At 34.0% G+C, this 27,945-nt stretch overlaps 1 protein-coding gene across 8 annotated transcripts in view; it reads right to left on the minus strand.

The window, feature by feature from the left end:
* The window catches only part of LOC106868732 (uncharacterized), a 117,768-nt gene that overhangs the window by 23,771 nt on the left and 66,052 nt on the right, over positions 1 to 27,945 (minus strand). For all 8 annotated transcript variants that reach the window (XM_014914129.3, XM_014914130.3, XM_052967058.2 and 5 more), the window contains exons 2-3: positions 14,415 to 14,521; positions 11,855 to 12,055 (exon numbers count right to left, since the gene is read on the minus strand). In XM_014914129.3, the coding sequence (XP_014769615.1) occupies positions 11,855 to 12,055; positions 14,415 to 14,517 (304 nt within the window). In that variant the 5' untranslated portion in view covers positions 14,518 to 14,521. The remainder of the gene's footprint in view (positions 1 to 11,854; positions 12,056 to 14,414; positions 14,522 to 27,945) is intronic.

Raw genomic sequence — 27,945 nt, forward strand, 5'->3', positions numbered from 1 at the left:
AAATGCTGAAATAATTGAAATGGATCATTATTTATAATTGAATAAGTAAATAAGAATTTGAATTGGAAATCAATATTTATTAAATTAATTTTGAAGTCATTGATGATCACTTGAATTTTTGAAAGAAACGTTTAATTGATAGCTGGGTTCAGAACAAATTATCATTTTTATGCTTCATGCTTTAGACACAGGTGGAGAAACTTTTACATACAAAGAGCAAATTGCAAGTGATTGAGAATTTTAGGTGTATCTGTTCTGAGAAAAATAATGAATCTTTAATTTTACAAATTCATAAGGGCATAGCTTATATTAAATTACTGTTTTGGTCTTAAGGCATAACACTTAATACCAACCTGCCTACCTACCTAAGATCACCTCTAGTTGTGATACTAAACCTCTCATTTTGAATTATGCCTATTTGATATAAAAAACATCGATCATAATTTTATGAAACAACTTCTCATCAAGTTATGTTGCAAATGCTAACTTCATAATGAAACAGTCTAAACCCTTGTGTATTTCCAAAAAGTAGTGTATGTCAGTAGAAATAAAGTGATGAAAGAATTAAACTGATTCTTACATATGGAATTTTAATGATTTAGTTGGTAGACCATTTCAAATGTTAATGTGAGAGAAATTTTGCCCATGAGTAGAGGTTCTCCACCTCTTGAACTTTCTTTAATAATCACAATATGTATAGAAGAACAAGATAATATTTCTATTCTTATACTTGTGTGTGTGTGCACCTGTGTGTGCATGTGTGTGTGCATGTGCATGCACATGCATGCTTGTGTGTGTGTCACTTGGAAAATATTCAACATAGTAACAAACGGAATTTATGCATCACTTTTTTATTTATAGAGCGTTATAGTAGGCAATGAAGTGTAGTAGAGATGTTTTGGAAAACTCAGTCTGAAACCATGTTTTCCATAGCTTATGTTGATATATTCTTTGCACTGTGAGCAATAAACTCATTGGACATTTCCATTTCAATGAGAAGTCCAACTGAACAATGAAAAGTTCACTAGATTTAAGAGGGCACTAGTGACAATTTCATTTCAATTATTGCTATTCCTGTACTTGTATCCAGTTTTTCCTCATTTTGATCATATAAATTGGTTTGGTTAATAATTGTCTCTTATTGATTGCTAGATGGCATGGTCAATAATTTCTTAGAATGACCAATATTGACCAAAACGAGACTTTTTTTTTCAACATTCAGCTCTTGAAAGTTTATTGTTTAAGATGATTCCAACTGCAACTTAAAATTTTAATTTGTGTTCTGCTATAAATATCAGAATGGCCATTAATCACCTCTTGACTGATACTAACAATCATTAAAAGTCAAATTAGTAGTGATAAATCATTAATTAATAATTTAGATTAACCACAACAAAGACTAGTGATGTATAAACATAAAATTTGAACAAGCAATGATAACAGTAGTTACGCCTTGTTAATTTACTGTGAATGAGTGTGTGAGCATATTTATATATAAATATGTGTTACACAAAAGGTTAATTAATCATGTTACTTAAAAGTTTCAGCAACAAAATCATTTGTCAGATTTTATGATTATTTGGTTACAAAGTTTAGAAGAATAAGAACACTCTTAACCATTCTCAAACAGAGATTTTCATTAGTTTCAGAATGCTTTTCAAAACTTTGGTGAGCATAATACTTGAAATTGAAAGCTCAAATATAAATAGATATTAAACATTATTTTGGTCAATATTGATCTTATTGAGAAATTATTGACCATACTGTGTAGCAATCAACAAGAGACAGAGCACTAACCAAATCATTTTGCATACATTATTAAAACTAGAGTTATGAAAAACTGGATACAAGTAAATGAATAGCAATAATTAATGTGATATTGAAGGGTATAGAATAGTTATAGTTACTTCTCTGAGAACTATTAAAAAAATTTTAGGAAGATTTTGAAACTAATAAAGAAATTCATTGGAAAATATCCAAAGAGAGATAAAGTAAGTTCAAAATTTCCTTACTTATCCACTCCCATCTTTTACTAAAATTACATTCACACCCAGGATCATTGTTGAAATATCAAATTGTCCCAGTACTTGACAGGTACTTTATGTTATCAACCTTAAAAGGATGAAAGAACAGAGTTGATCTCTGTGTTATTTGAACTCATAGTGTAAAAGGCCACTACTAAATACTTCTCTAATAATTCTACCAATAAAGTATTTAAAAAGATATGAAATATTGAGAATGAAATGGAGATTCCAGATTGAAGAGAATTCAGACAAAATCATAAATTAAACAAAATCTTATGTTGACTATATTTCCTATTGAAGTAAATCAAATTTTTTTAATATTTTTGGATGAAACAAAAAGCAGTTCATATATTTTGCTTAAATATGGATCATCACATAAGTTCTTGGATCAATGGCACCATTTAATAAACAAAGAAATTTTTCTGATCTAATTGTGATCAATATTAATAAAGTTATTGCCACAGTAGTTGCAGAAGGAGTAATAAGTTCTGAAGATTAATAATGTTCAAAATTATTAACAAAAAAAAAGTTATTCACAGTAAGAGAAAAATAAATTGTTGTGAATAATAACATAACACATCATGTGGAAAGTGTTATGTTCTTTGACCTAAAAAGGGAAAACAATATATCCATTTTCCTCCCTCCTCACCACTGCCAAACATCATTAAAGAATTCTTTTCTTTGTAGAGAAATAACTAGATAATAAAAAAAATTGTTGCTAAATACATAGTGTAACAATTAAAATCATCCAGAAAAATTATTTATGAGTATTGAATGAAAGATTAATGTTATTTACAGAAAATATGAGAGAATTATCAGTACATTTCTTAAAATGTTAGTCTGGAACAAAAATGTGCTGTTTTGTTATATTAAATAATTACTTCTATTGAAGATATAAATTTACTTCTAAATTATGTCTTAGCAAAGTTTCTTCAATTGATTTCAAACACAAACATGGCTATTTGCTTTGCCTTTAAGTAGACAGAGTAATTGATTAATGAAGTAAATTTAATGTAAAGTAGATTCTGCACCAAAATTTTGCAAAACATGCTAATATTTTGAAAACCATGCCAATGTTTTCCAAAACTCGCTAAAATTCTAAAAGCCTGCCAAAATGTGTGCAGAGTTCTGTATTTTCTATATTTCTATAATCTAGAATGTTTTGAAATAAAAAAAATCAATAGCTGCTTGCACAACAATTTTTTACAAAGCAGTATTTTACAAGAAGGAAAAAGAATAAAGGTTTTTATTTATATCAAAATACTTTGAACTTTAGCAATAAACATTTTCAAGTAAATCTATTAGCTCATTCATATGCTTTCTGAGTTAAATATGAAAATTTACAGTACAATATTGTTATTAATGCTTCAAACTAGTTAGATATAGACAAAAATTAGATGTAAGGTTAAGATACCAATGAGTAAAAGTAAAAATGAGACACTTTGGCCTTTTTAAACAGAGATTGGTTGTAAGATGGAAATATAGTATTCAGTCATGTATTACCCAGTAAAGCTCTTCAGTTTTCTAATGTTGAACATGTATAATTAGAATATTGAGTAAATTATGGTTACTTATGCAGTGTTTCTCATTTAAAAGAGCTAAGGACTGTTAGGATTGAAAAAGAGATGGACAAATCACTTGGTTTAATAAATTTATTATGATAGTTTTAAACTTTTGAATTTGTCCATGGTAATGGTAAAGAAAGAAGAGTTATGTAAATGCAAGCTCTCTTTTTACAAGATAAAATGGAAAGAAGTAAAAAAATTTCCCTAATATTTTAGTTTAATGGAGCCTGGCACTTTGAGAACCACTTCTGCAGAAGATATGCTGTTTTGAACTGCATGTCTTGATGCCTATATTTTAAGATTTTTGTCAGTTATTGCAAATGTTTTAAATTTGTGTTTTATTTACATACATTAAAAAATGTAATATACTACATATATTACATATATTCAATAGCACACTGACAGAGTATTGCAATGAATGATTGCTTGATCAATTTCTTGCTACAGACATGAAATAGCAGCCACTTTACCTTCACTTCAACTAGCTTTCCCTTAGAATAAATGAAAACCCTTGTCAATTTACCAGTGACAGCATTTGATTTTATTACTTCTGTTTCAAAGAGATATGTATCTAGTAGTACTGCATACATGCCAACACAGCCGTCATCATAGCACTTGATGGATGGATCAGATTCTTTGGAATGTTACTGTCAGTGAAAATGTTTGTAAAATTTACATCCTTACCACACACTCAAAGTATATGGTAAACAGGCCATCTCACCAAGCATTTTTCATCACTATAGTGCAGTTTGTTGGGCTCCAGGGTCACTGATATGCCTGCAAACACTAGGAAATATTTGATGACATTGTTTTTTACAGTATGTTGGAGAATCTTCCAGCACTGAGTCAGCATGAGAACACATATCCCTGAGTAGTGAGGGAAATGTGTGGGAAATTGTGGAAAAAATACAAACTAGCATTTGTCAGTTTAAAGGGTTATGTTGTTGTTGTTGTTATCATCGTTGGGCAAGAGTCTTCTACGTTAGACTTAGGCTTACCACAACCTTGTCCACAAAATTAACACCAAACAAGTCATCCATTTCTCCCCATAGCAAGCAGTATACAATCTATAGATGGGGAGTATACTGTTGACTGAAACTAAGTGAAAGGCTGCCATGTGCATATGCATGTGTGTGTGTGTGTGTGTGTGTGTGTGTGTGTGTGTGTGTGTGTGTGTGTGTGTGCTTTACTGATTTACATTTGTGAAGGATATGAACATTGACATGAAAATGAAGTTAGTGCTTTATGAATAGAGGTCCTTAAAATACTTGTTCTGTATCCATGTTACACACACTCCCTTGTCACTTGTCATCAGAAATGCACTGAACCAGTGATTGGTCTATTGAAAGCCTAAAGCTACTATTGTTCACCAACCGCAATATACTAGTTGAAATGATTGGGTGTGTGGGTATTTTGTTAGGTATGCAGGTATTTGTAAATACCTCATGGAGTGACGACTGTGCCCTGCATAATTATGGGTTGCCCTTTGGCAAGGTATAGAATGCATTCAGCCACCCTGCCAGGGATACAGCAAAGCCATGGGACTGCAGCATGGTGGATTGTGAAGAGGTAGCAGAAGAACTCAACTGAGCCAATGGTGCTTTTTACATTGATGCTGAGTGGAGGAATCCTAAAAGATCAATAGTCAGGATCACCAAGCTCTATCAAGAGAGTAACTGCAATACATCAATGGGGGTGACATCCATGGATGTGTAATCAGTTAATTAAAGATTCAGTTTGATTCAAGCTCTCAATTCAAATTCATAATAATGGAATTGGATGGAGACAGAGAGTCGTGAGAATCCATGAAAATAACGAAGAAAAAAAATATATAAAAATATATTTATTGTGGATGATGCTTCAGAAATTGTTGGATTTGGGAATCAAAGCTCTGCTTCAGACATCTTATTTTCCCAATCTTTCACCGAAACGATTTTAATTTTTTCAAATACCTAGACAGTTGCTTGAATAGTACACATTTTCAAAACCAGACAGTATCATAGAAGCTTTCAAAGGGTTTATAGATTCTATAAACACATTCATTTCTACATGACAGGAATCTATAGTCTTACTACATTTGTACTGAATCAAAGCATAGTTTTTCACCTCTGCTTTATATCTTTTCAAACATTGATCCTTCATCATCATCATCATCATCATCACAATCATAATCATCATCATGAATTCCAGACAACAAAGCAATGAGACTGAAAACTTTTACAAAACTCTTCACGATTATTATTTAAAAACAGCCATTATGCTCAGAAGCATTTACAATATGATAACAATCTTATGAGAATAACTAAATATAATTACATCATCATCCTCATCATTATCATTATCAGCACCACCACCAACTGCCACTACCATCATCACCACCACCACCATTATAATTCATCATAGAAATAGAACAAATTACTTTAAAACAACATTAGGAATTTAAACACAAGGATAAATAATCCAGAATCTTAAACAGTTTTGAAGCAAGGACAATATAAAAACTGACCTTCACAGTAACAGACAACCAATAAATACTCCTGCACAGACTCAATGATAAATAGACCAGTCTATTGCAAGAGTTAATTTATTGACAATGAAATAATGGCAAATACAGTATTGTTCATAATTATCAAATTTAATAAGTTAGTGGTTGTGAAATGTAGGCTGCTATACTCTGACCTACTATCACTAATAAATTTATGTTATCTCAAGTCTGAAGTTATATAACCATTACCATTCATATGGTAATCATGAAATATAAATTTCTATGCCATTTGCATTTCACATGTATTTCAATAGTTGTGTGATTTTATGACTGTTAAAGCATTCAAGAGGATGATTTTCTATAGCAGTTTCAAAATGTCTGAACTATATAAACTGGTTACATTTAAGATTATTTCCCTTCTATTTTTCAAATCATGAGTAACACTATCTTTTTTTTTTTTTTGCTTTTTCTTCTTTCTCTCCACTCCTCTTTTACTTGGATATTATAAGTAATTATTCTGATTATCTTTACTGAATGCATGCAACAGAGAAACAGACTTGTCTATGATTATGAAACTAGTTGGAAATACTAAATATTGAATATACAAACAATATAACCTTTTGAGTTATATGTCTACGATAACTTTTCAGTGAAGAGGAAAAAAGTGAAAAAGACAGGATATAATTTTTACATAATTTCCTCCCTCATAGGAAAAATAGATGAAACATATAAATAACCAGCTTTGTTTTACTAGTATAATGTCTTGGAAGATAAGCTGTCTTAGATTCCAAATCCTATTAAATTCTGTCTTTCATAATGCCTTGCTAAACTCCTGGCAATATCTTCAGATTAGCTGTTAAGTGATGAGCTGGCGGAGCCATTAGCATACCAGACAGAATGCTTAGTGGCATTTCATCTGTCTTCACATTCTAAGTTCAAACTCTACTGAGGTCAGCTTTGCCTTTCATCCTTTAGGGATTGATAAAATAATTACAAGTTAAACACTAGAAGTAATTAACTTACCCCCACTCCCAAAACTGCTAGCCTTGTGGCAATTTTAAAATCACTATCTTCAGATTAGCTATATTCATTGTTTTTCAAACTTTTTCAATAACCACCCACCTTCTTTAACTACCATTTTTCCAATGACTCCTAGTTATAATTCAACAAAATGAAATACACCACAAAGTATTTCTGCCAACAACTACTTGCTGTTAACAATTACTTGCACATAAGTCATGTTCATCAATGGAGTGTCAAAACATTCCAAGTACTAATACTGGTTTCAAATTTTGGCACCAGGCCAGTAATTCTGAGGGAAGGAGTAAGCCAGCTACACCGACCTCAGTACTCAACTGGAACTTATTTTATCAACCATGAAAGGATAAAATTCAAAATAAACCTCATTGAAATTTGAAATCAGAATGTAAAGACAGACAAAATGCCACAAAGCAGTTTGTCTGGCATGCTAACAATTCACCAACTTATTTCGAGTACAGATATTTGTTTCATATTTTAGCAGAAGGATAGCAATTTCATTGGAGGGGTAAAGCCAATTGCATTGACTCCAGTGCTCAACTGATACTTATGTTATCAACTCCGAAAGGAGGAAAGGTGTAGTCAACTCCAGCAGCATTTGAACTCAGAATATAAAGCTGGAAATAATTTCACTAAGCATTTTGTCCAGTGCGGTAACAATCCTGCCAGCTCGCCACCTATTGAGCACTAATATTACCAGATGGCTTAAGATGGTAAACTGGTAGAGAAAATGCTTAGTGGCATTTTTTCCAACTTTACATTCAGAGTTCAAATATTGCTGGGGTCAACTCTGCTTTTCTTCCTTTCAGAGTTGATAAAATAAGTACCAGTTGAACACTGGGGTCAATTTAATCAACTTACCTGCTTCAAAGAAATGGCTGGCCTTGTGATCAAGTTTGAGACCAATATTGCCAGGGGATTTGCATAAAGAATAAAAATTGAAAATATATTTCGAAAACAATACTTTTGTATATCATTTATTATTTACAAGCATAAGTAGCATATATTCTATTTGTATTAATATCCACTTTTCCATGGTGGCATGGGTTGAACAAAATTCATTGAGACAGATTTTCTAACACTGGATGCTCTTCAGTTTTATTTATTTACTTATTCAAATTTCAAAGTTTGTTACTGTTAATATTGGTGACACACAAAAGACATCTGTGCTAGTGGCATGTAAAAGACATTCATGCCACTGACTCATAAAAGGTACCTGTGCCAGTAACGCATAAAAAGGCATCCATGCTGGTGACACATAAAAGGCACCCATGCCAGTGACACTTTAGAAGTACCCATGTATACTCTATGGAGAAGTTAGTGTTAGGAAGGGCATCCAGCTGTAGAAACCAAGCCAAAACAGACTGGAGTGTGGTACAGCTCTCCAGCTTACTAGTTCCAGTCAAACTGTCTAACTCATGCTAGCATGATAAACAGATGCTAAATGATGATGATGATGATGATGATTGTCATTGTTATTGCAATTAAGGCTAACTAAACAATTTAGCTTAATATTAGATTAAAACTTTTTTAAAGTTAATATTTAAATAATAGTCAAAGACTAAAAAGCTGTACAGATGCAATTTATCACCCACCCAACTGCCTTCTTTGTCCCCAGTACCCACATAGAAATTTTCATCCTTCCCAGAGTGTGATACTGCCAATTTTGAGAAGCACAGAACTATACCCTCACAATACTATAAAATAGTATTGAGGCTAATGAACAAATCACCATTTACATGCAGCATGTAACTATATGAATCACTAATAGTTTGAAAAACATATTCTTTTTAAATATACTTCTAACACATATTAATGAAATATTGCTTTAATTAATGTAAATAAATTATGAATTCACTGCAAGTTTTATTGATTTCCCAGTTGAGCCTTAATCTCTTGCACTGATCAATTAGTGCATCACAAATGTAAGTCTATGTTTTTACAATGTTACAGTTTCAATAAGTATAAATGAACGATTGTCTCCACAAATTTCTGAACATTGCTCATAAAACATGCCAGAGTTATTAGAGTATTTGTTAAGTTAACGTTATGTCGAGTCTCTTTCATAGGATTCTAAAATCCTACATACCTTTCGTTTTCTTACCTCCATAACACAACTATCTTCAAGACAAGATTGGTGGCATGGTTTCAACATCAATTAACTTTTTGGCAGTATCTTTTTCAATAGAGGTCACTTTTATGCTGGATAAATAAGATGTTCCTTACTTTTCCAGTCTTTATATTTCATTTATCAAGCTACTTCTTACTTATTTGTTATTAGTTTCTAGTTTATTTAGAATTATTCAACTGAATTACATTTTATTTTCATTTCTTGTTTGAATTATATACTTCTGGCAATATATCTCATTTGCTATACCACCTGCAGGGAAATCATTACTTTAAAAACATTACGCTCTCTACTTTTATTCTCATCTATTACAATCTATTGTAACAGTCCTTTTTTCTAACAATATGCTCATTATCCTAGTTACTGCCTTTTTCCTAAAACCCTTTTAAGAAATCAATTCAAAGAAGGAGTCTCTAAATGGTTGCTCAAAATAACAGCCAATTTCCTTCAGATCATACATCCTACAATCTTAAAAAAAAGGTAGGGCATATTCAACAATGTAGTACTGAATATCTAAGATCACAAGTGGAACGTTTTCAATCCTAGATCAATTTGGTTAGGAATAAGCTGGGCTAAACAACGACTTTTGACAAGTTCTATCCTTTAACACATGATATTCATTGTTATTTAATGCAGAGTGGCAGAAAGAATAGAACATCTTACTAAATCAAAGTATTTGTTTCTGCCTTAAGGGATGATAGGAATTTTGTTCAAATCCCTTTCCATTTTCTGAAGTTCAATAAAATAGAAACCTTGTCATGCTGGAACCTTCTATACAGTTCTCAAGCCACTAGAAATAGCAACACAATTTCTTCAATTCAAACTCTACAATCTTAAAAACAAAGGACACATTTGCCAATGCTTCATAGATACATACAAAAAGGATAAGTTGTTCAAAGCTGAAAGAACTTTGATCATAGAACTTGTCCATGGAAATGGAACTAGTAGGAAATGCTAAAAATTAAATGCATAAACAATATAACATTTTGAATCACTTGCCTACAATGAAAAGAAAAAGTGATAAAAATAAAATTAAATAATTATGATATAATACAGTTCTATATTTAAGAGATGAGGAATTATATACATTATTTATATTATTTACAATTGACGGATATTTGTCCTCATCTTGTTTGTTGTTAACACAACATTTCGGCTGATATACCCTCCAGCCTTTATCAAGTGTCTTAGGGAAATTTTGAACGTGGGTTCTTATTCCTAAGGTATTTTTTGATGCTGTTATTATTATATAAAAATATATACTAAAAATAAGATAAATATATATAGGGGGAAAAAAAACCCCGCACATATCGAGCAGAGGTCGGCAATGCCTGTGCTGAGTTTTAGGTCCAATGAGGCTTGCACAACACCTCACAGACCCTCTCCACTTTATTGACATTATCCAGAAACAAGCCGGAGCAAGATGTCTGGTGCCAATATGAGTCGCAGGCTCAGGGATGTGGGGGTGCCGTGATCTCTAGCACAAACCAAAGATCCCCAAAATGTCCAATGCCATTCTCTGCATATTTGGTTTTATATCAGAGTGACCTTCTCCTAGAGACATGCTTCAACAAAAGCTGAGGGGCGCCTCACTCCCAGTGGTCTTTCAGCACACTGGACACCATCCCAAAATTTCTGCGTACCCGTGCTATTGCTAGACAGCCATTGAGCCTGCACTAGGTCCATCCGAGCTTTCAACAGGTCTTGTTTTTAATCCTGCCGAGTTTTTAGCAACCTTCCTCACCAGGGTAGCCTGGTAGGGGTGCCAGTTTAGTCGCCAGCAACCCGACCATGCAACAGGTTGTACTGGATTACATGTTACCAGTAGCACTTATGAGAGCCTCATACGTGACCTGACATACATACATACATACATACCAATGTATGATAAGGAATTTAGTGATAAGAACATTTGTGGGTGCCACCTTAGTGTATGACCTACTCGCCATATACATTTTAGCATGCAGTCTACCTCTACTACAAGAATTTTATACTACAGGATGATATAACAAGTTGAATATTATTAAATAACGATTAATTATTAATGACATACAGTTGATCATATAAATCTTAATTAAAGTTTGAATCCTTTAATGTGACACACTTCGTACAGCATTTTGGAATGCTACAAACAAATCTACAGCATCTTTTCTCAGTACTTTCTAGCAACTGTGATCAATGTGTAACTAGAAAAGCTCACTACTGATACTTAGAGGGCTAAAATAGGTAAGCACAGGTAATAAATTCATAACATGAAAGGTCACAAAACCAGCTGAGATTTCAGTAGACACATCAGGTCATTTTACTGAGTTGACTACAGCTACTGTGGTAGATAATATGCGAAAGTAGCAACTGTTTATGTATTTCTGCTATGACAAATGTTATCAAATGTAAAAATAACATTTGTAGTTTCATATTTAATTTTACAACAAACTGCAGAAAGACTGACATAATAGCTATTTGCAAATATAAAGAAAGCATATATGAAAATGCAGATGTAACTGAGTGCAAGAAAAACATATGAAAAAATGATCTACTTCATTTGTCCTTTCTGATGAAAACGAATCGAATGACAATCTTGTAAAGAAAGAAAGACACATATGAATCAGCTTACCTTTGCCTCCAGCTCGTTTTTTCTTGTTTTTGTTCATTTTATTATTCATCATATCATTGCTTTCACAAGGTATTGTGCAAGCTAATGTTTTCTCTTTTTTACCACAATTACTTCCTGTTCTCCGGCCAATTTTTTTACCAGATCCACAGGCACCCTCATTTGCTTTACATTCATCAAAAACCCATTTGGAACAATTTTTTCCTACAAAATAAAAGAAAGTATGCATTTTAAGTTAATTTTTTTTTCTATAACTGGCCATTATGTTTCAGCTATGAAAAAATAATTTTAGTTGAAGAAAATATACAATGCTAAATACCCATACACTAAAATACAATATAACTTCCAAAAGTAATGTAAAGTTAAAACATATTTCTATGCAGTGAAATGGAGACAATGCATATCTGAAGTGGAAAAATAGAAACATGATTTACTTATTTCTCTTGGTGAAGAATCTTATTTGTATATTAGCAACAACTAAACCATTTTCCTTCAGTAAAGTGAAGACTGGAGATATTTAATGTAGTGGAGCAAGAAATTTTAGATAATTAAAATTATTTAAAAACAGGATCACTAGGAAGTGTGTTAGTGTATTGTCAGTACAATGTAAACTGAGGGTATGCTTTGGTCTTGTTAGACCTCATTAGAAAAACACAGTCTAACTGTTATTGCCAGATCTTAGATGACTAGAGATGTATGTAGAATTTTAGAGAATGAGCACTGATTAGCATGATGATTTAAAAGAATGACTGCTGGGTTGGGAATACCAAGGATGCTTAACAATTTACCTTTAGTCTATCTCCACTTCATTTCACAGATAAACATGTGAGAGTACCCAATAATAACAAATGCAAATAAATTATTCACTTGAAATTTTGTTCCAACAGATTATACATATCTAAATTTCTAACTTAAATATAAACTACCTTCACAGTGGTGCTCCAGCATGGCCGCAGCCACTTGGCTGAAACCCATAAATAAAATAAAATAACTAGAAGCATTTATATTAAAATCACACTGTTAACAAAATAACAAATACCGAATGGAACTAGCTAACAGATAATAGAGGTTCTAAAATGCCTCATCACATAAAAATATTATTTCAAATTTTGACAAAAGGCCAATAATTTCAGGGGAGGAGATGGTGAGTTGATTACACTGGCCCAATACTCAACTGGGCCCCAAAAGGATAAACGACGAAGTCAACCTAGGTGGAATTTCAACCCAGAATGTGAAGATAGAGGAAATGCTGCTGAGCTAACAATTCTGCCAGTTCACTGTCTTTGATTGCATAAAAATAAGGTTTAACAGAATTCTTTATATTCTGAAAAGAAACTGTTGTCTTCAACTGAAATCATACAATACTTTATTGTGATTAGCCGACAACAGATTTAACTTCCAACATGAAAATCATCATCATCATATTGATGTCCACTTTTCCATGCTTGCATTAGTTGGATAAAATGTATTGTTGCAGATTTCCTATGGCCAGATGCCTTTCCTGTTGCCAAACCTCACTTATTTCCAGAGAAGGTAATATTTCCAAGGCTAGACATGATCTCATGGAATAGTGGAAGTCAAAGATATTGCTTCTATGACTGTGACAATCATTTAAAGTGATGCCAAAACAGAGAGAAACAAACGTCCATACACCCACACTCCAACACACACATAGATGTGTATTCTAAACACACACACATGTACATACAAAACAGTTTCTATCAGTCAAATCTACTTGCAAGTCTACTGTTGACCTGTGATTATAGTAGAAATCCAAGGTGCCACACATGCATAAACACACTACATAAAGGTAAAGTAAGTTATCTCCTTAAGTCACACCAGTTCATAAGGGCTGGTTTTCTGGTTTCATGGCATATATATTCCCTACCTAGATAGGATGCTGGTCTGTTGCAGGATTACTCATTTTTGCCAGCTGAGTAGACTCGAACAATGTAAAATGAAGTGTTTTGCTCAAGAACACAATATGTTGCCTGGTCCAAGAATCGAAACTACAATCTTATGATCATGAGTCCAACACCCTAACTACAAAGCCATGTGCCTCCACAAACACACTACATTCACAACACACACACACACACACGTTCACAAATTTGAATACCAATTACAGACATCAAGGCAACCTAAAACTCTATACCCATAAGCTAAAGAAAAAGAAATATCAGAAAATACTCTTTTGAAACAGAAGACTTGACTAACTAAATAATTTCTAAATAATTCTAAGTAATCATGACATGTATAACAAATTTTAAATATATTTTTCATAAGTAACATACATGACTAGCTAAATAAGCTCCAAGCAAAGAACTCTAAATCAACTTAACTAGTACAATAAGCTTTAAGCCATTAACCTAAGTTGAATGATTAACATTCTTAGAATATCTTTTTTTATAAATTTCAAAATATCAAGCTTAGATCAAATCTGAAACATTAAAAAGGAAAAAAACACTAAAATTATATGCAACAGCAATTCACAAATGTTTCAATATATAACATGATTAATCAAAATATATTTTGTAGAATATTTTCATGATAATCTGCTTACTTTTTAATGCAGCTGCTGGTTTGTCTACTTGTTGGGCTTTAGCTACATCTGTCATTCCAAAAGAGACAGACAGAATACATGTAATAATCCACAGGAATTTCATGATGCTGAAATATAAAGAAATAGATAAATTAATTAATCAGTTAATTTGAAAAAGAAACATCAACTTCATGAGTTTTGCTCCTCTACACCAGGAGATCTTCAATTAACTATAGATTTAGCATTTTCTTCTGAGCACTACAGGATTAGAGAGAGAGAGAGAGAGAGAGAGAGAGAGAGAGAGAGAGAGAGAGAAAGAGAGAGAGAGAGAGAGAGAAAGAGAGAGAGAGAAACTCTGTATCTACAAGTACACATTAAGTATGAGACTGTCTTGATCTTTGAGAAAAAGCAATGAAATCTTTCTCAAATCTCAGCCTATCATCTTTTAGAAAAGGAAGAACATCAGATAAAATTAGTCTTCCCAGATACATAGCACAAAACAAAAAAGACTGAAGAGTTATTGGCTGAAGTAACTTACATTAGAGTTCTCAATCAGATATGACCTGACGCTAAAGAACAACAACAAGTATGATAGATGAACCAACAAGAGAGTCCTCTAAGCAGTCACTCAATAAGCTACAAATACCTGCCAATTCTCCCTCAAATCATACTCTACTGTCTGAAACAGTGGTTCTCAACCATTTTTTTTACTTATAGACCTCTTTAGACTGTTTTAATTCTTATTTTACTTAGGAGGAGGGGAGTCAGATGAAGAGGGAAGGGGAGTTGAGCCCATATGGCACAAAGGAGTGAAGAGAGAAGATTAATTCCTGTTCACAGCGAAGGCAGGAGTCTGGATGGACTCTGTGCAAAGACAATCCAAACACAGACAGGTGTTGTAATGAATGACTGGTAGAGCGGAAATGGTGCAAGACCAGGGTCTCATTGCCGAGTCTAATGTCTCGGGGGTACTCCGCGAACCGATCAGCCAAGCGGCGTCCCGTTTGACCGATGCACAGAGAAGGGCAGAAAGAGCAGGAGGTACAGTAAATGATGTTGCTAGAAGTGCAGGTAAAGGAGTCAGTGATATGATTGGTACGATGATGAATACCTGTGAGGATGGTGGTATTGGAGAGGTAGGGGAAAGTGGGCAAATGTAACGGCGTGGGCGGGAGCACAGGAACGAACCAGGCTGGGAGGTGGGGTTAGGGAAGAAACTGTGGACCAAGAGGTCACGTAGGTTGTGGGCTCATTTGAAGGAGGGAAGGGTAGGTTGGGGAAGATGTACGAAGTGGAAGGGTCGGACTGGAATCACCGGAAGGCTTGGAGCTTGATGCGTTGGAGGGGCAGGGTGGAATAGATATAATTATAAGGGCAACTACTGGGTAGCGCCACATGCTAGTAGAAGATGCCAAATGGCTCTAAAACTACCTAATTTGTGTGTGTGTGTGTGCATAAAATCAAGAAAATCTTTACCAAGTAGCAAGCATATAATAAGACCATATAGTTAACAATACAAAATATATAGTTATATAGATATGATTATAATAAGAGTACTAATGAGTTGCGTCACATGCTAGAAATAGATGCCAATGGCTCAAAGAATTACATTATTTACCACATTGGCACGGGCTGAAAGCGAGAGAAGTGAACAAAAAAGATTAAATTATGTTGTTCTTAGAGCCATTGGCGTCTATTTCTAGCATGTGGCGCTACTCATTAGTGCCCTTATTATAATTATATTTATATAATTATTTTGTGTGTGTGTGTGTGTGTGTGTGTGTGTGTGTGTGTGTATATATATATATATATATATATATATATATATATATAGAGAGAGAGAGAGAGAGAGAGAGAGAGAGAGAGAGAGAGAGAGAGAGAGAGAGAGAGAGAAAGAGAGAGAGAAAGAGAGAGAGAAAGAGAGAGAGAGAGAGAGAGAGAGAGAGAAAGAGAGAGAGGGAGGGAGAGAGAGATTGTGTGTGTATATATATATTATATATATGTATAAGTATTTATCTATACATCTCCCTCCCTCTCTCTCTCTCTGTATATATATATATATTGAATAGATAGATAGATACATACATACATACACACATACATACATACATGGACACACACATGCACACACACACACACACACACATACTCACAGGCATGCATCCACATCAATACCTCGATTAACAAAATTAATGTTCCTCTTTTTAAAATTTCTTTGTTATCAGGTAAAGGCAAAAACAGTTTTCATGCAGATTAGGTTTTTTTTTTTATTAATTATTGAAATAAATGTAAATTTACATTACAGCATGTCTACAAAGGAAAAAATCGTTTCAACAAATTTATATATATAATTCAATCAAAAGCATGATACACTTTCTTTATTTCATCAAACACACACAGACACCACACATACACATGCATACATTTATATGATAAGTACCACATGCCTTACTATAAACACTACTTGCTCTGATATACAGTACACACATGCACGCATGCACTTACCCGTACACACACACACACATTAATATGCGAAATATTTCACGCACAAAACTCTTTGAACATTATATACGCTCACAGGCAAATACCCACATAAAGTGATACCAGTTTCCTTTTGGACAAACTCAACACAAATAACACAGATGTATACACACACCCATCCATTTGTCAGCTCCTGATTCCCCAACCCTACACACACACATACACATACAAAAAACAAGCGTTTTCCATACATCCGCTGTTCACTTTCATCTCACACATAACAGACATAATAAACCCTTTGAAGACACGTGGTTAAGTGGTTAGGACAATCGGCTCACGAGCGTAAAGTTGTGAGTTCGATTCCCAGCCGCGCGTTGTGTCCTTGAGCAAGACACTATATTTCATGTTGCTTTAGTCCACTCAGCTGAAGAAAAGCATTGCTACCAAGTTATAGAGGAAGAAGAAGTGTGAAAATACGTATTTCCAGAGTTACACCAGAAATTAAACCAGAGTGGTTGGTTGCAACAGTGCTGGCTGCGACCAAGGAGGAGCCGGAATTGGGACCAGTGGCGAAATCAAAAGTGCGCAAATGGTGGGGATTTGGACTCGAAATGTGGCTTTTTGCCACATTCGAGGACATAGAAAGAATTCCCTACCAGATAGAAGTGGAGGATGAGAGAACGTTAAATGTTGTAGTCGAGGGAAGGAAACCAATTGCTACATATGCGGGGAAAGAGATCATATGAAGACCAAATGCCCCCTATATGAGTTCACACAGCCACAGCAAAAGAAAGCACAAGCAAAGGAGGAAAACATTGTAGACCACACACTGAGGAAATGAAAGAGAGACAGAAGTGTGAAACAGAGAAAACAAAGGAGAACGAAAATGGAGCTACTAACCTTAAAAAGCGAAAGAAAAACAAGTCAAAGGAACGGTCAACAGAAAACAAAAACAAAAAAAAGAGATAGAAAAGCCAGAAACTAATAATGTACAAGAAGAGGAGGAGAGAACGGATAAGGATGTTAAATACAAGGGGTTTTTGATAAAGTACGAGAATTGCGAGCAGATGGAGAGAAAAGTCGAGAGGCTGGAGGAAATAATAAGAGTGAAGATGCCGGAGAAATGCATTTTGATACATGAGGAAAACTACTGGGAGTACATAAAAGAACTTGGTGAAAATATAATAACGAAATGGGTATGGTTGGTGGAGACACCACCCCCTAGAACTGATTATTTGCAGTTGATAAGGACGGAAGTAACAATTGTTAATGGGAGAAAGGTAACGAGAGTGTTTGAATTTTTTGAGTTACAAAACCGTTAAAATGTTTACATGACGTTGAACGTAAAAGTGAAAAACTGGATAAATGTAACCACCCGACTTCGGGGATCGAGTGGACATTGTGCCTCATTTTTTTCATTCTTGCATATTATCATTTTATTTTAATTACCCCGATTTTATGTTTGCGTTTTGTACTGTCTTTATGTTTTGTGATGTCTTATAAAAATTCTTTGTATAGCCATTTATGGGTAATAAAGAAATCGGTATTTCGTCTGCCTTTACGTTCTGAATTCAAATTCCGCTGAGGTCAACTTTACCTTTCATCCTTTCGGGGTCAATAAATTAAGTACCAGTTGCGTACTAGAGTCAATCTAAAAATTTCGGGCCTTGTGCCAAGAGTAGAAAAGAATTTTAATAAGAAAAGCGAAGTTGCAAGCCTTGCATACAAGTCCCCCTTTCTCAACACAGGCCTAGAACCAACAAAGCTAGATATAAACCCAGAATTTCAAAGACTGGAGAACGTAGTCTAGAAACACTGGATAGGGGCCCAACTCAGCCACTGAGGTTATTTGATCAACTAAAGATACTAGAAGTTGGTCTTCTATTAGTGCTGTAGTTCAACGGCTAACCGAGAGAAATATAAATGAAAACTTTAGATATTTTTTTTCAAACAATTTTCAGCTGCAAGTGCTACCAGTTGAAAGCTCTGCATACCGGATGATAGCAAGTTTATGGGTCATCAAGAGAGAATGTGCGCCATTTTAAGGCTTTCCTCTTGATGGCATTATTGTGCACAGCCCTACTCACCAAGAGGAAGCTAGATCAACTGGTTAGTAGGTTTCGCTCAATATACAATTAAACTGAGAATTGCCGGTTAAATTTTTTTTTTAAAATAAACTTTGCACCACTATCTTGAATCAATTTTTTTTAATGTGAAATCTCATGATAATTGTTGATGCTGTTTTTTCTTCTTATTCTCTAACAATAAACACTAGCTGATGATTGTAGTTAAGGGTGATTGATATTGAGAATGCCCAGCAGAATCCTAAGTATAACATCCTGCTATATCAAATCAACATAGTATTTGCTCTTCTGAAAGTCAATAAAATAAGTGTCCTACTAGAGTTGAAATAATTACCGAGAGAAAGAAGATGGTAGAGAGAGTTTTAAGAACCCTTGATTCCAGCTGCTCCAACATAATTTCTTCTTCTAACTTCTTCACTTCCAAACTGTACTTTAGAAACTATAGATTTTGGCATCTGGTCAACTCAAGAGTGCCATAAAACTTGTTCAGAATTGCTTGGTAATCTATGCAGATGACAATAAACACACACACACACAAACTCACGCTCACACACAGTCACACATGCACACACACAATTATAAAATCAAGCACGCATAGTATCTGGATTATGTTTCCTTTTTCTTTCTTAATACAAGGAAATTGCTCTCATATGATTTTGAGATAGAATTGATGGCACGAAGATAAATTACAAATTCTCTCTCTTCGTCGTATTTAACCAGCGTTTAAAAAATTTTTTTTTTTATGATCAACTTAGCACCTAACTATTCTGTGGTCGGTAAAAATAAGTAAATATATGATACAAGAATTTAAGGAAGGTTGATGGAGAAAAAAGGTCAATGATAAGAGGAAACCAAAATACTAAAAGGAAACTGTTTCTAAGTAAGATAAAGATTGGTAAGAAATATTTCCCGAGGAAAACAAATTGCAAGGAAATTGCGAATTCAAGTCGAAAACGTATTTTCCAGTAAATCCATTTCTGATAATTTTACCATTATCCCAACTTCTCAAAGCTGGTGCCCATTTCCTCAACAATTTCCTCTCATCAAACATCTCATCCTGATATATTATTCAACACACTAGCTCCCTTTCCCCAACCACATTAAGCAGCTGATTTTTCTTTCTTTTGGCTTGACCATCATCCAATCTGCTTGCTAAGGTCATTCAAATGTAATAAGTTGACAGCTTCTCATTGTTATCTGCCAGCCATTATTATTGGAGTTAAGATAGGGAAGATAAATTTGCTATTAAAATAACACGATAAACAAATGAAGAAGAAATCGGTATCTAATTTTATCTGCTCCTTTACAGAAACTTTACCAATTTCCTATATAGGTCTGTGTACAAACACATGACCCAGTGAGGAAACCTCTAGGGAAATCTCTAGAAATAGCAACCAAGTTTCTCTCAAATCATACTACATATTATTATTATTATTGTTATTATTATTTACATCTTTATTGCCCACAGGGAGCTAAACACAGAGGGGACAAACCAAGACAGATAAACGGATTAAGTCGGTTACATCGACCCCTGTGCGTAACTGGTACTTATTTAATCGACCCCGAAAGGGTGAAAAGCAAAGTTGACCACGATCGTTTCATGAAACTCCATTTAATTGAACAATGCAAACATTACATCAATTTAAAATGCAGAGCAATCCTCAGCTGCACAAAGACACAGAATTTAATTAAATTAGAACAAATGGACACATTAGTAATAGTTATACCTAAAATCTCCAAGAAGTTAAGGAGATAGACAAAGAACATGTCTCTACTTCAGCATAAAAGTTACAAAATTATCAAGAAGACTCTGCCTGTCACTGATTTTATTTTTGTTTTTGGGGGGTCAATTTTAATTTATAGACTAGTTTATAAAATCCTTGTATATTTAAGGCTGAGAGGATAAAGGGCAGTATCTGTTAGGAGTAGGGCTGAGGGAGCAGACAGAAATCATAGTTGGTATAGTCATAAAAATCAAGATTTATTAGAAGCAATATCATGAGGCTTGATAAAGGAAAATTTAAAACAAGATGTTAGCTGACAACTAAGGGGGTCGCCCACTAACAGACCATTGATAATGAAACAGGGGAAGTCTTATCATGTAGTACTGTAGTTAAATATTCTAAACAATGTTGCTATATTGTATACAGTTAAAGTTTAGGGCTATTCAGAGGGTTATTAAGAAGAATATTTTAACAAAAAGGATAGAAATTTATGAATACGTTTGAGTATATACCAAACTTTTACCACAATAGAGGGAGAAAAAGAAATCCAGAAATAGTTTAATATTTATACATATTGTAAACCTAAATACTAACCCATCTGATGGTATCTGTGAATATTGATTAATTGGTATATACTGGTATTAATAAAGGAGTATTGAAGTAAAAGAACATTCTAATTATATATTAATAAAGTTATAATCTAAGCAGTTTTTTTTAATAAGTAGTGAATATACCAGTATAGTTTTACATAAGTTAAGTATGAATTTGTAAAGATACAAAGATTAGCTTAATTTTATAAATAAATAAAGGCTAATTATAAAATAAAGAAATGAAATAAAGTAATCAAGTAGGGCAGAACACCATAGAAAAGGAATAAAATAGCTTAATTACTAATACTATGGTAAAGTATATGTAGCTTATTAACACCAATAAAGAAGATTTATAGAAAAAGTATAATAATTCAAAATATATGTGGGCGACCCCCTTAGTTGTCAGCTAACATCTTGTCTGAAGTTTTCCTTTACCAAACCTCATGATATTGCTTCTAATAAATCTTGATTTTTATGACTATACCAACTATGATTTCTGTCTACTCCCTCAGCCCTACTCCTAACAGATACTGCCCTTTATCCTCTCAGCCTTATATATATACAAGGATTTTATAAACTAGTCTATAAATTAAAACTGACCCCACAAAAACAAATAAAATCAGTGACAGGTAGAGTCTTCTTGATAATTTAGTAATTTCTATGCTGAAGTAGAGACAACATGTTCTTTGTCTATCTCCTTAACTTCTTGGAGATTTTAGGTATAATTATACCAATGTGTCCATCTGTTCTAATCTAATTAAATTCTATTTCCTTGTGCAGCTGAGGATTGCTCTGAATTTTAAATTGGTGTAATGTTTGCATTGTTCAAATAAATGGAGTTTCTTGAAACGATCGTACTGCATTACCTCTGGATATCTTTGTTGCTTATTTTGATTTTAATCACCTTACTTTGAAATTGTATGGATAATACCGTACTAAATTCTGGTGCCTCAACTTAAGTACCATATTCATCTGAATCTATCTATCTATATATATATATATAATTATTCAATATTAACAGTTTTGTATTAGAAAACCAGGAATTTATACAAGGCTGTAAAAGAAGTGCTCAAACTAGTTGAGACATAGGTACAAAGTTAATTGCAGAATAAAACCGTGAGGTCATCGACTCGAAAAGCCGTAGCCCACCAATGACCACGTATAAGAAGTACAACATAGACCACAAAACCAAATTAGTAAAGGGAGGTCAAAATTTTTATACATAAGAATAAAAATCGATTAAAAACGCAATAGAATAATATAAATGAATAAATAAACAGCGATTAAAAATTGATTTAAAATATTAGAGATTAGTACAAATACAGTAGAATAAAAAAATATATATATATAGAAAAAATATATAGAGAAAAAAATAATACATAGGGAGACGTAGCACAACAGTTCATTCGCTGAGATCAATAGCCAACAAAAGAAGTTCAAGACAAGTAGTACGAAAGTTCAACTACCTCCCTCATGACAGCAAATTTAGTAGGTAAAATCCAATTTCATAAACAGGAATACCGAAGCGCACGGGACAAAACAGCAACAGAACATCCAAAGTGTGGCAAAGTAAAATCCAAGTTTCACCATTCCGCAGGTAACATCAGTAAAGTCAAACCATAAACATCATTTACAGTGGATTACGAGTATAGGTGGAACACAGACACAGAACACCTATGGCCATTTCGGGGGTATATCACCGTATTTAATGCACAATAGAGCACAAATTGGTGATAACCCCTTCTTCAGGGTAAAAAAAAAAGACACACAGACATCAACGAAGTCATCAGTCAAAAAACTATAATTATGAGGGCAAGCTTAAATAAATAATAATATGGACTAGACCAAAAAAAAAAACAAATCTAATTTTTAGTATACCCTTTAGAATAGTCAGGCAGGTTTGGTAACTAAAACTATTAGGCTTCAAATCCAACGTAAACCATGATAAAAAATAAATACTACCATTGTATCCATATTTTTATTATTATTTTAATATCAATTATTATTGTCTATTTATTTACTTCTATCATTACCATTACTACCATTATTACTACCACTACTAACACTATTATTTTTGTTCTTATTCCTATTTTTATATAGTTTTAGGAAGGTGGAGGAAAATTTATGATTGCAAAAAGGGATTACCTCGATAAACTTATTCAAGGTTTTCGGCCCAAAAGACCTAAGAATGAAAATGGATTCCCTAATGCATAATAAGCAGTTGCTAATATTAGCCCTAAATTGGGAGGTTCTAGATAAGATTGACCATTCAAGATAGTACTTCTTATTCCTCCTCTTGAGGTCATGTAGGTAAGAGGCGAGTGTTGTGGAATTACAATATTTCTCATTAGAAAAAGAACTCATGTGCGCCCTGTACCTGGCTTTAAAATTCACTGAACTTCCAATATAAAACTTATTTTGTTTGTCCTCGTCTCTAACTACACATGTATACACTACATTTGTGGACAAACAAAGTCCGCCGAGAGGACATAAAGAAGGGTCCCTAGAATTACATAATTTTTTACGGCCACCCTTAAAGTCATTTCCAACATTATTAACCGCCCTCAGAAATTTATTCTTATCAACCATTCGTTGATGTCTGTTTGTCTTTTTTTACCCTGAAGAAGGGGTTATCACCGATTTGTGCTCTATTGTGCATTAAATACGGTGATATACCCCCGAAATGGCCATAGGTGTTCTGTGTCTGTGTTCCACCTATACTCGTAATCCACTGTAAATGATGTTTATGGTTTAACTTTACTGATGTTACCTGCGGAATGGTGAAACTTGGATTTTACTTTGCCACACTTTGGATGTTCTGTTGCTGTTTTGTCCCGTGCGCTTCGGTATTCCTGTTTATGAAATTGAATTTTACCTACTAAATTTGCTGTCATGAGGGAGGTAGTTGAACTTTCGTACTACTTGTCTTGAATTTTTTTTTTGTTATTGGCCTCAGCGAATGAACTGTTGTGCTACGTCTCCCTATGTATTATTTTTTTCTCTATATATTTTTTCTATATATATATATTTTTTTTTTTTTATTCTACTGTACTTGTACCAGTCTCTAATATTTTAAATCGCTGTTTATTTATTTATTTATATTATTCTATTGCATTTTTAATCGATTTTTATTATGTATAAAAATTTTGACCTCCCTTTACTAATTTGGTTTTGTGGTCTATGTTGTACTTATATGTGGTCATTAATGGGCTACGGCTTTTCGAGTCGATGACCTAACGGTTTTATTCTGCAATTAACTTTATATATATATATGTAGTGAAACTACCTACCGCCATTAGATACAAAACTGCTATCGCCATTGTTCTCATTTAAATATAAACAAACGCGAACGTAGGGGAAAACACCAGCCTTGTCATCACGTGACTGATTATTATTTGAAGCGGCAAATTCTTCGAACCTTTCCCGCCAGAACGCAAACTGACCAATCACAGCCCTTAATAAGGTCACGTGATAGTGTTTTTGTGCTACTATCTGGGAGCCCTCTTAACGCTATAAATAGATCAACTCATACCCACCAAATTTGTCTCGGTCCAGTTTCTCTTAGAGACTGTTCCGTGTACCACACGACAGCAGCAGCAACAATCAGCCAGCGACCACTTCAACAGCTTCGTCCAGCCAACGATGACCACCGCCGTCGCCACATCAGCAACAAGAGTCTACGACTACTATCCAGCATCATCGTCATGACCAACACGATTACTACCAAGCATCAATCTCCACCAGCGTCAACACGACTTTCTATGTACACCAAACTAAACCACCGCGGCACACATCTCTCTCTTCGATTCTGTTAGGTGACTTAGCTTCACCACGATAATAAACAGACAAGAGATTTCAGCCTGCGATAAACGTCTGTCCTCAAGGCCCTGGCATCGAAGCCAAAACACAACTAGTGATAAGCTCTGCCAGCGACGAACATCTGTATAACAAGAATCACGGCCCGGCATCGATGCCACGACATCACAACTAGTGATCAGCTCTGCCACACTCAGCCTCCCCTCACTTTCACTTACAGAACTTTTCCTAGAGTGTACTAAAGAACTGGTATAATTGCTCACGTGTTATTGACTCTCTTTCTCTGCTGTAATATTTCACATACACACTTTTCTTTGTATGACGGCCTGTCTTTGATTATGTCATATATATATATATATGACAGTTGGAATGATTGAAGAGGGTTGGCCTAGGGCTAAAATAACAATGATACACTAAAAACACAGACACACATGATTTATTTTCTTGTGTATGTATATGTGTGTACGCGTGCGCACGTATTTGTGTAATTCTTCAATATTTATCTCCAAATAAATTAAATACGTAGAGTATTTTAACACGTAATTAAATGAATAATGCACCTTAGTCCAGTAGTTCTCAATAGTTTTAATTTTCATAATGCACTGGAGATCAAACAAAAACATATCTGAGGCAGTTTACGTCGAAAGTTAAAAGTAAAAAGGTTCAATTCTTTGCCTGTCCAAAGTATTTTCATAAATTTGTCCTAAACGTCCACGCTTGTGTTCAGACTCTTGCTTGAAACGGAAGCTCCCGTGCTTGTTCTAGTAATTCAACCATCTTGCTCCCGTCTACGCCGTACCCTAAACCTTCCCATCATTTTTTTTCTCTTGTTAGCTTACCTCATCTATAAGTTTCTGTAGATCAGATGATAATTGCACTAAATTGTATGCGATAAGTAATGAACAAAATAAAAATTAAAATAAAAACAAAAGATTACATATTTTTAGTTCTTCAACCACCATGGCCCTTAGTAACACGACGACGACCAATACCCCTAGTAACACGACGACCACCTCCACACTTCTTATCAGCAACAAAGTTCAGTCCAAGTTATTTGCCGATCGAGATTATTTTCATTGTTTTTTTTTTCATTTCATTTTAGCTCAACTACTTATCTCTTAATATAGCCATCTGTTTGTATATCTGTTGATATACCTGTAGATCTGTCTATATACTTACCTCCATCCATACTTACACATATACCATCAACCTATCTATTTAGCTTTCCACTTTTCTTTCTATCGATGAATGTATCAGTCTACTCTGACAATACGGATACATAATTTAACCTTATAACAATAACAAAAGAAAAAAAAGACAATGATTATACCAAGTCACTCATCTTTGTAACTTCTATCCGTTCATGTAGCTATCTATGGGGATAGATAGATACATTGACGAGTACTTTAGAAACGTTTGAACATTAAAACCTGCAACAACAAATAATTTTTAAAATTCTTATAAGATGACGTTTAAAATCATGTAACTGCACAGACGTGCTATTTGAAATATATCGACGCATCATGACAAGTATGAGTGTTTTCCCCGTTCACGTTCCTTTCAGTAAACATACACACACATCTCTCTCTCTCCTCTCAACAATTCACATTCTCCTGTGCCAAACATGTTCTATTTCTGTCTCACTCTCTCTATCTCTTCCTTCAAGTAACTACGATCCCTTTCTCCTAGCTCTCGCCACTGACACTCTTCCCTCTCTCCCTTTTCGCCTTTCCCTTCAACTAACCACATAGCAACATCAAATATTTGGGCTAAATGTATTAATATAGAGATCTACATTTATTTGAAAACTACATCAAGAAGCATATGCCGAAACCGAATTTAGATCGCTGAAACATCATGAAAACTAAAGCCTGTAAGAAACAAGCCGGAGATAAAACTATCAAATAAGTGACTTGTAGGATTTAGTATCACTTTATTTGCTCGAGTTTTTCAATAAATTTTATGTTTGTTCATAATGGATTCAAAGACAAAAATGTATTTACAGACAAAACTGAATGAGAACAATTTAAAAAACTGAAAACCGATTACATTCAACCAAAAGACGAAAACAACTCGGTTATGAAAAGTTTAATTTAGCAGGGAAAATGATACTTGTTCAGCCAACCATCTGAGGTTTCTACAAATTAAAAATTTTTTTCATCGCCTGGAAAAGACTGGGTAATCAATGTACCATACTATTTCGATAAACTGATAACGTCTGGAAAATTTTTACTAACGAAAAGTTAAACACGATGTTGACGGGTGCATTCCAGAGAGAAAAATATGACAAAAATGTCATTAATGAAACTCTCAAAAAATACTAAGCCCATTTTGTCGGTAAGAGGGAGCAGGGGGAAATTCAAAACCTATAGCGCTTTGTGGATGGTCGGAAACTATCACAAAAGTGAAATTTTCAAATTCCCGTCAAAAATGTCTAATCGGCTTCAATAGTACGAAGAACATCTTTACCGACTAGTTCAGTGTTGACTGCTTCGCACACCCTGACTAGATCTAGGAGCCGCGCCAGCAGAACGCTCCATCACTAACATTTAAGTACAACGCAAAGGAAAGCACCATCAAGCGTTACAGAAATGCAATAACGGGTGGTTTAAAATACGCAACAAAACCTCTCTTACATGTAATTACTCAAACACGATAGTGAAATTTAGGGTCAGTAACATCAAAACAACAGGTGATGCTGCTGCTAATGCTTGAGGGGAACATAGTGATAGTAATAAACTTTGGTATATGACCATATCTTTTTTTTCTTTTCTTATCACAATACCTATATTGATCATAATTCTAGCATTTATAGAAACTTAAAAGATAGAAACTTCTGACATATTAAGAAAAATCT

Source organism: Octopus bimaculoides, chromosome 4, assembly GCF_046866305.1.
Source record: "Octopus bimaculoides isolate indiv1 chromosome 4, ASM4686630v1, whole genome shotgun sequence".
In the NCBI taxonomy this organism is placed as follows: domain Eukaryota; kingdom Metazoa; phylum Mollusca; class Cephalopoda; order Octopoda; family Octopodidae; genus Octopus; species Octopus bimaculoides.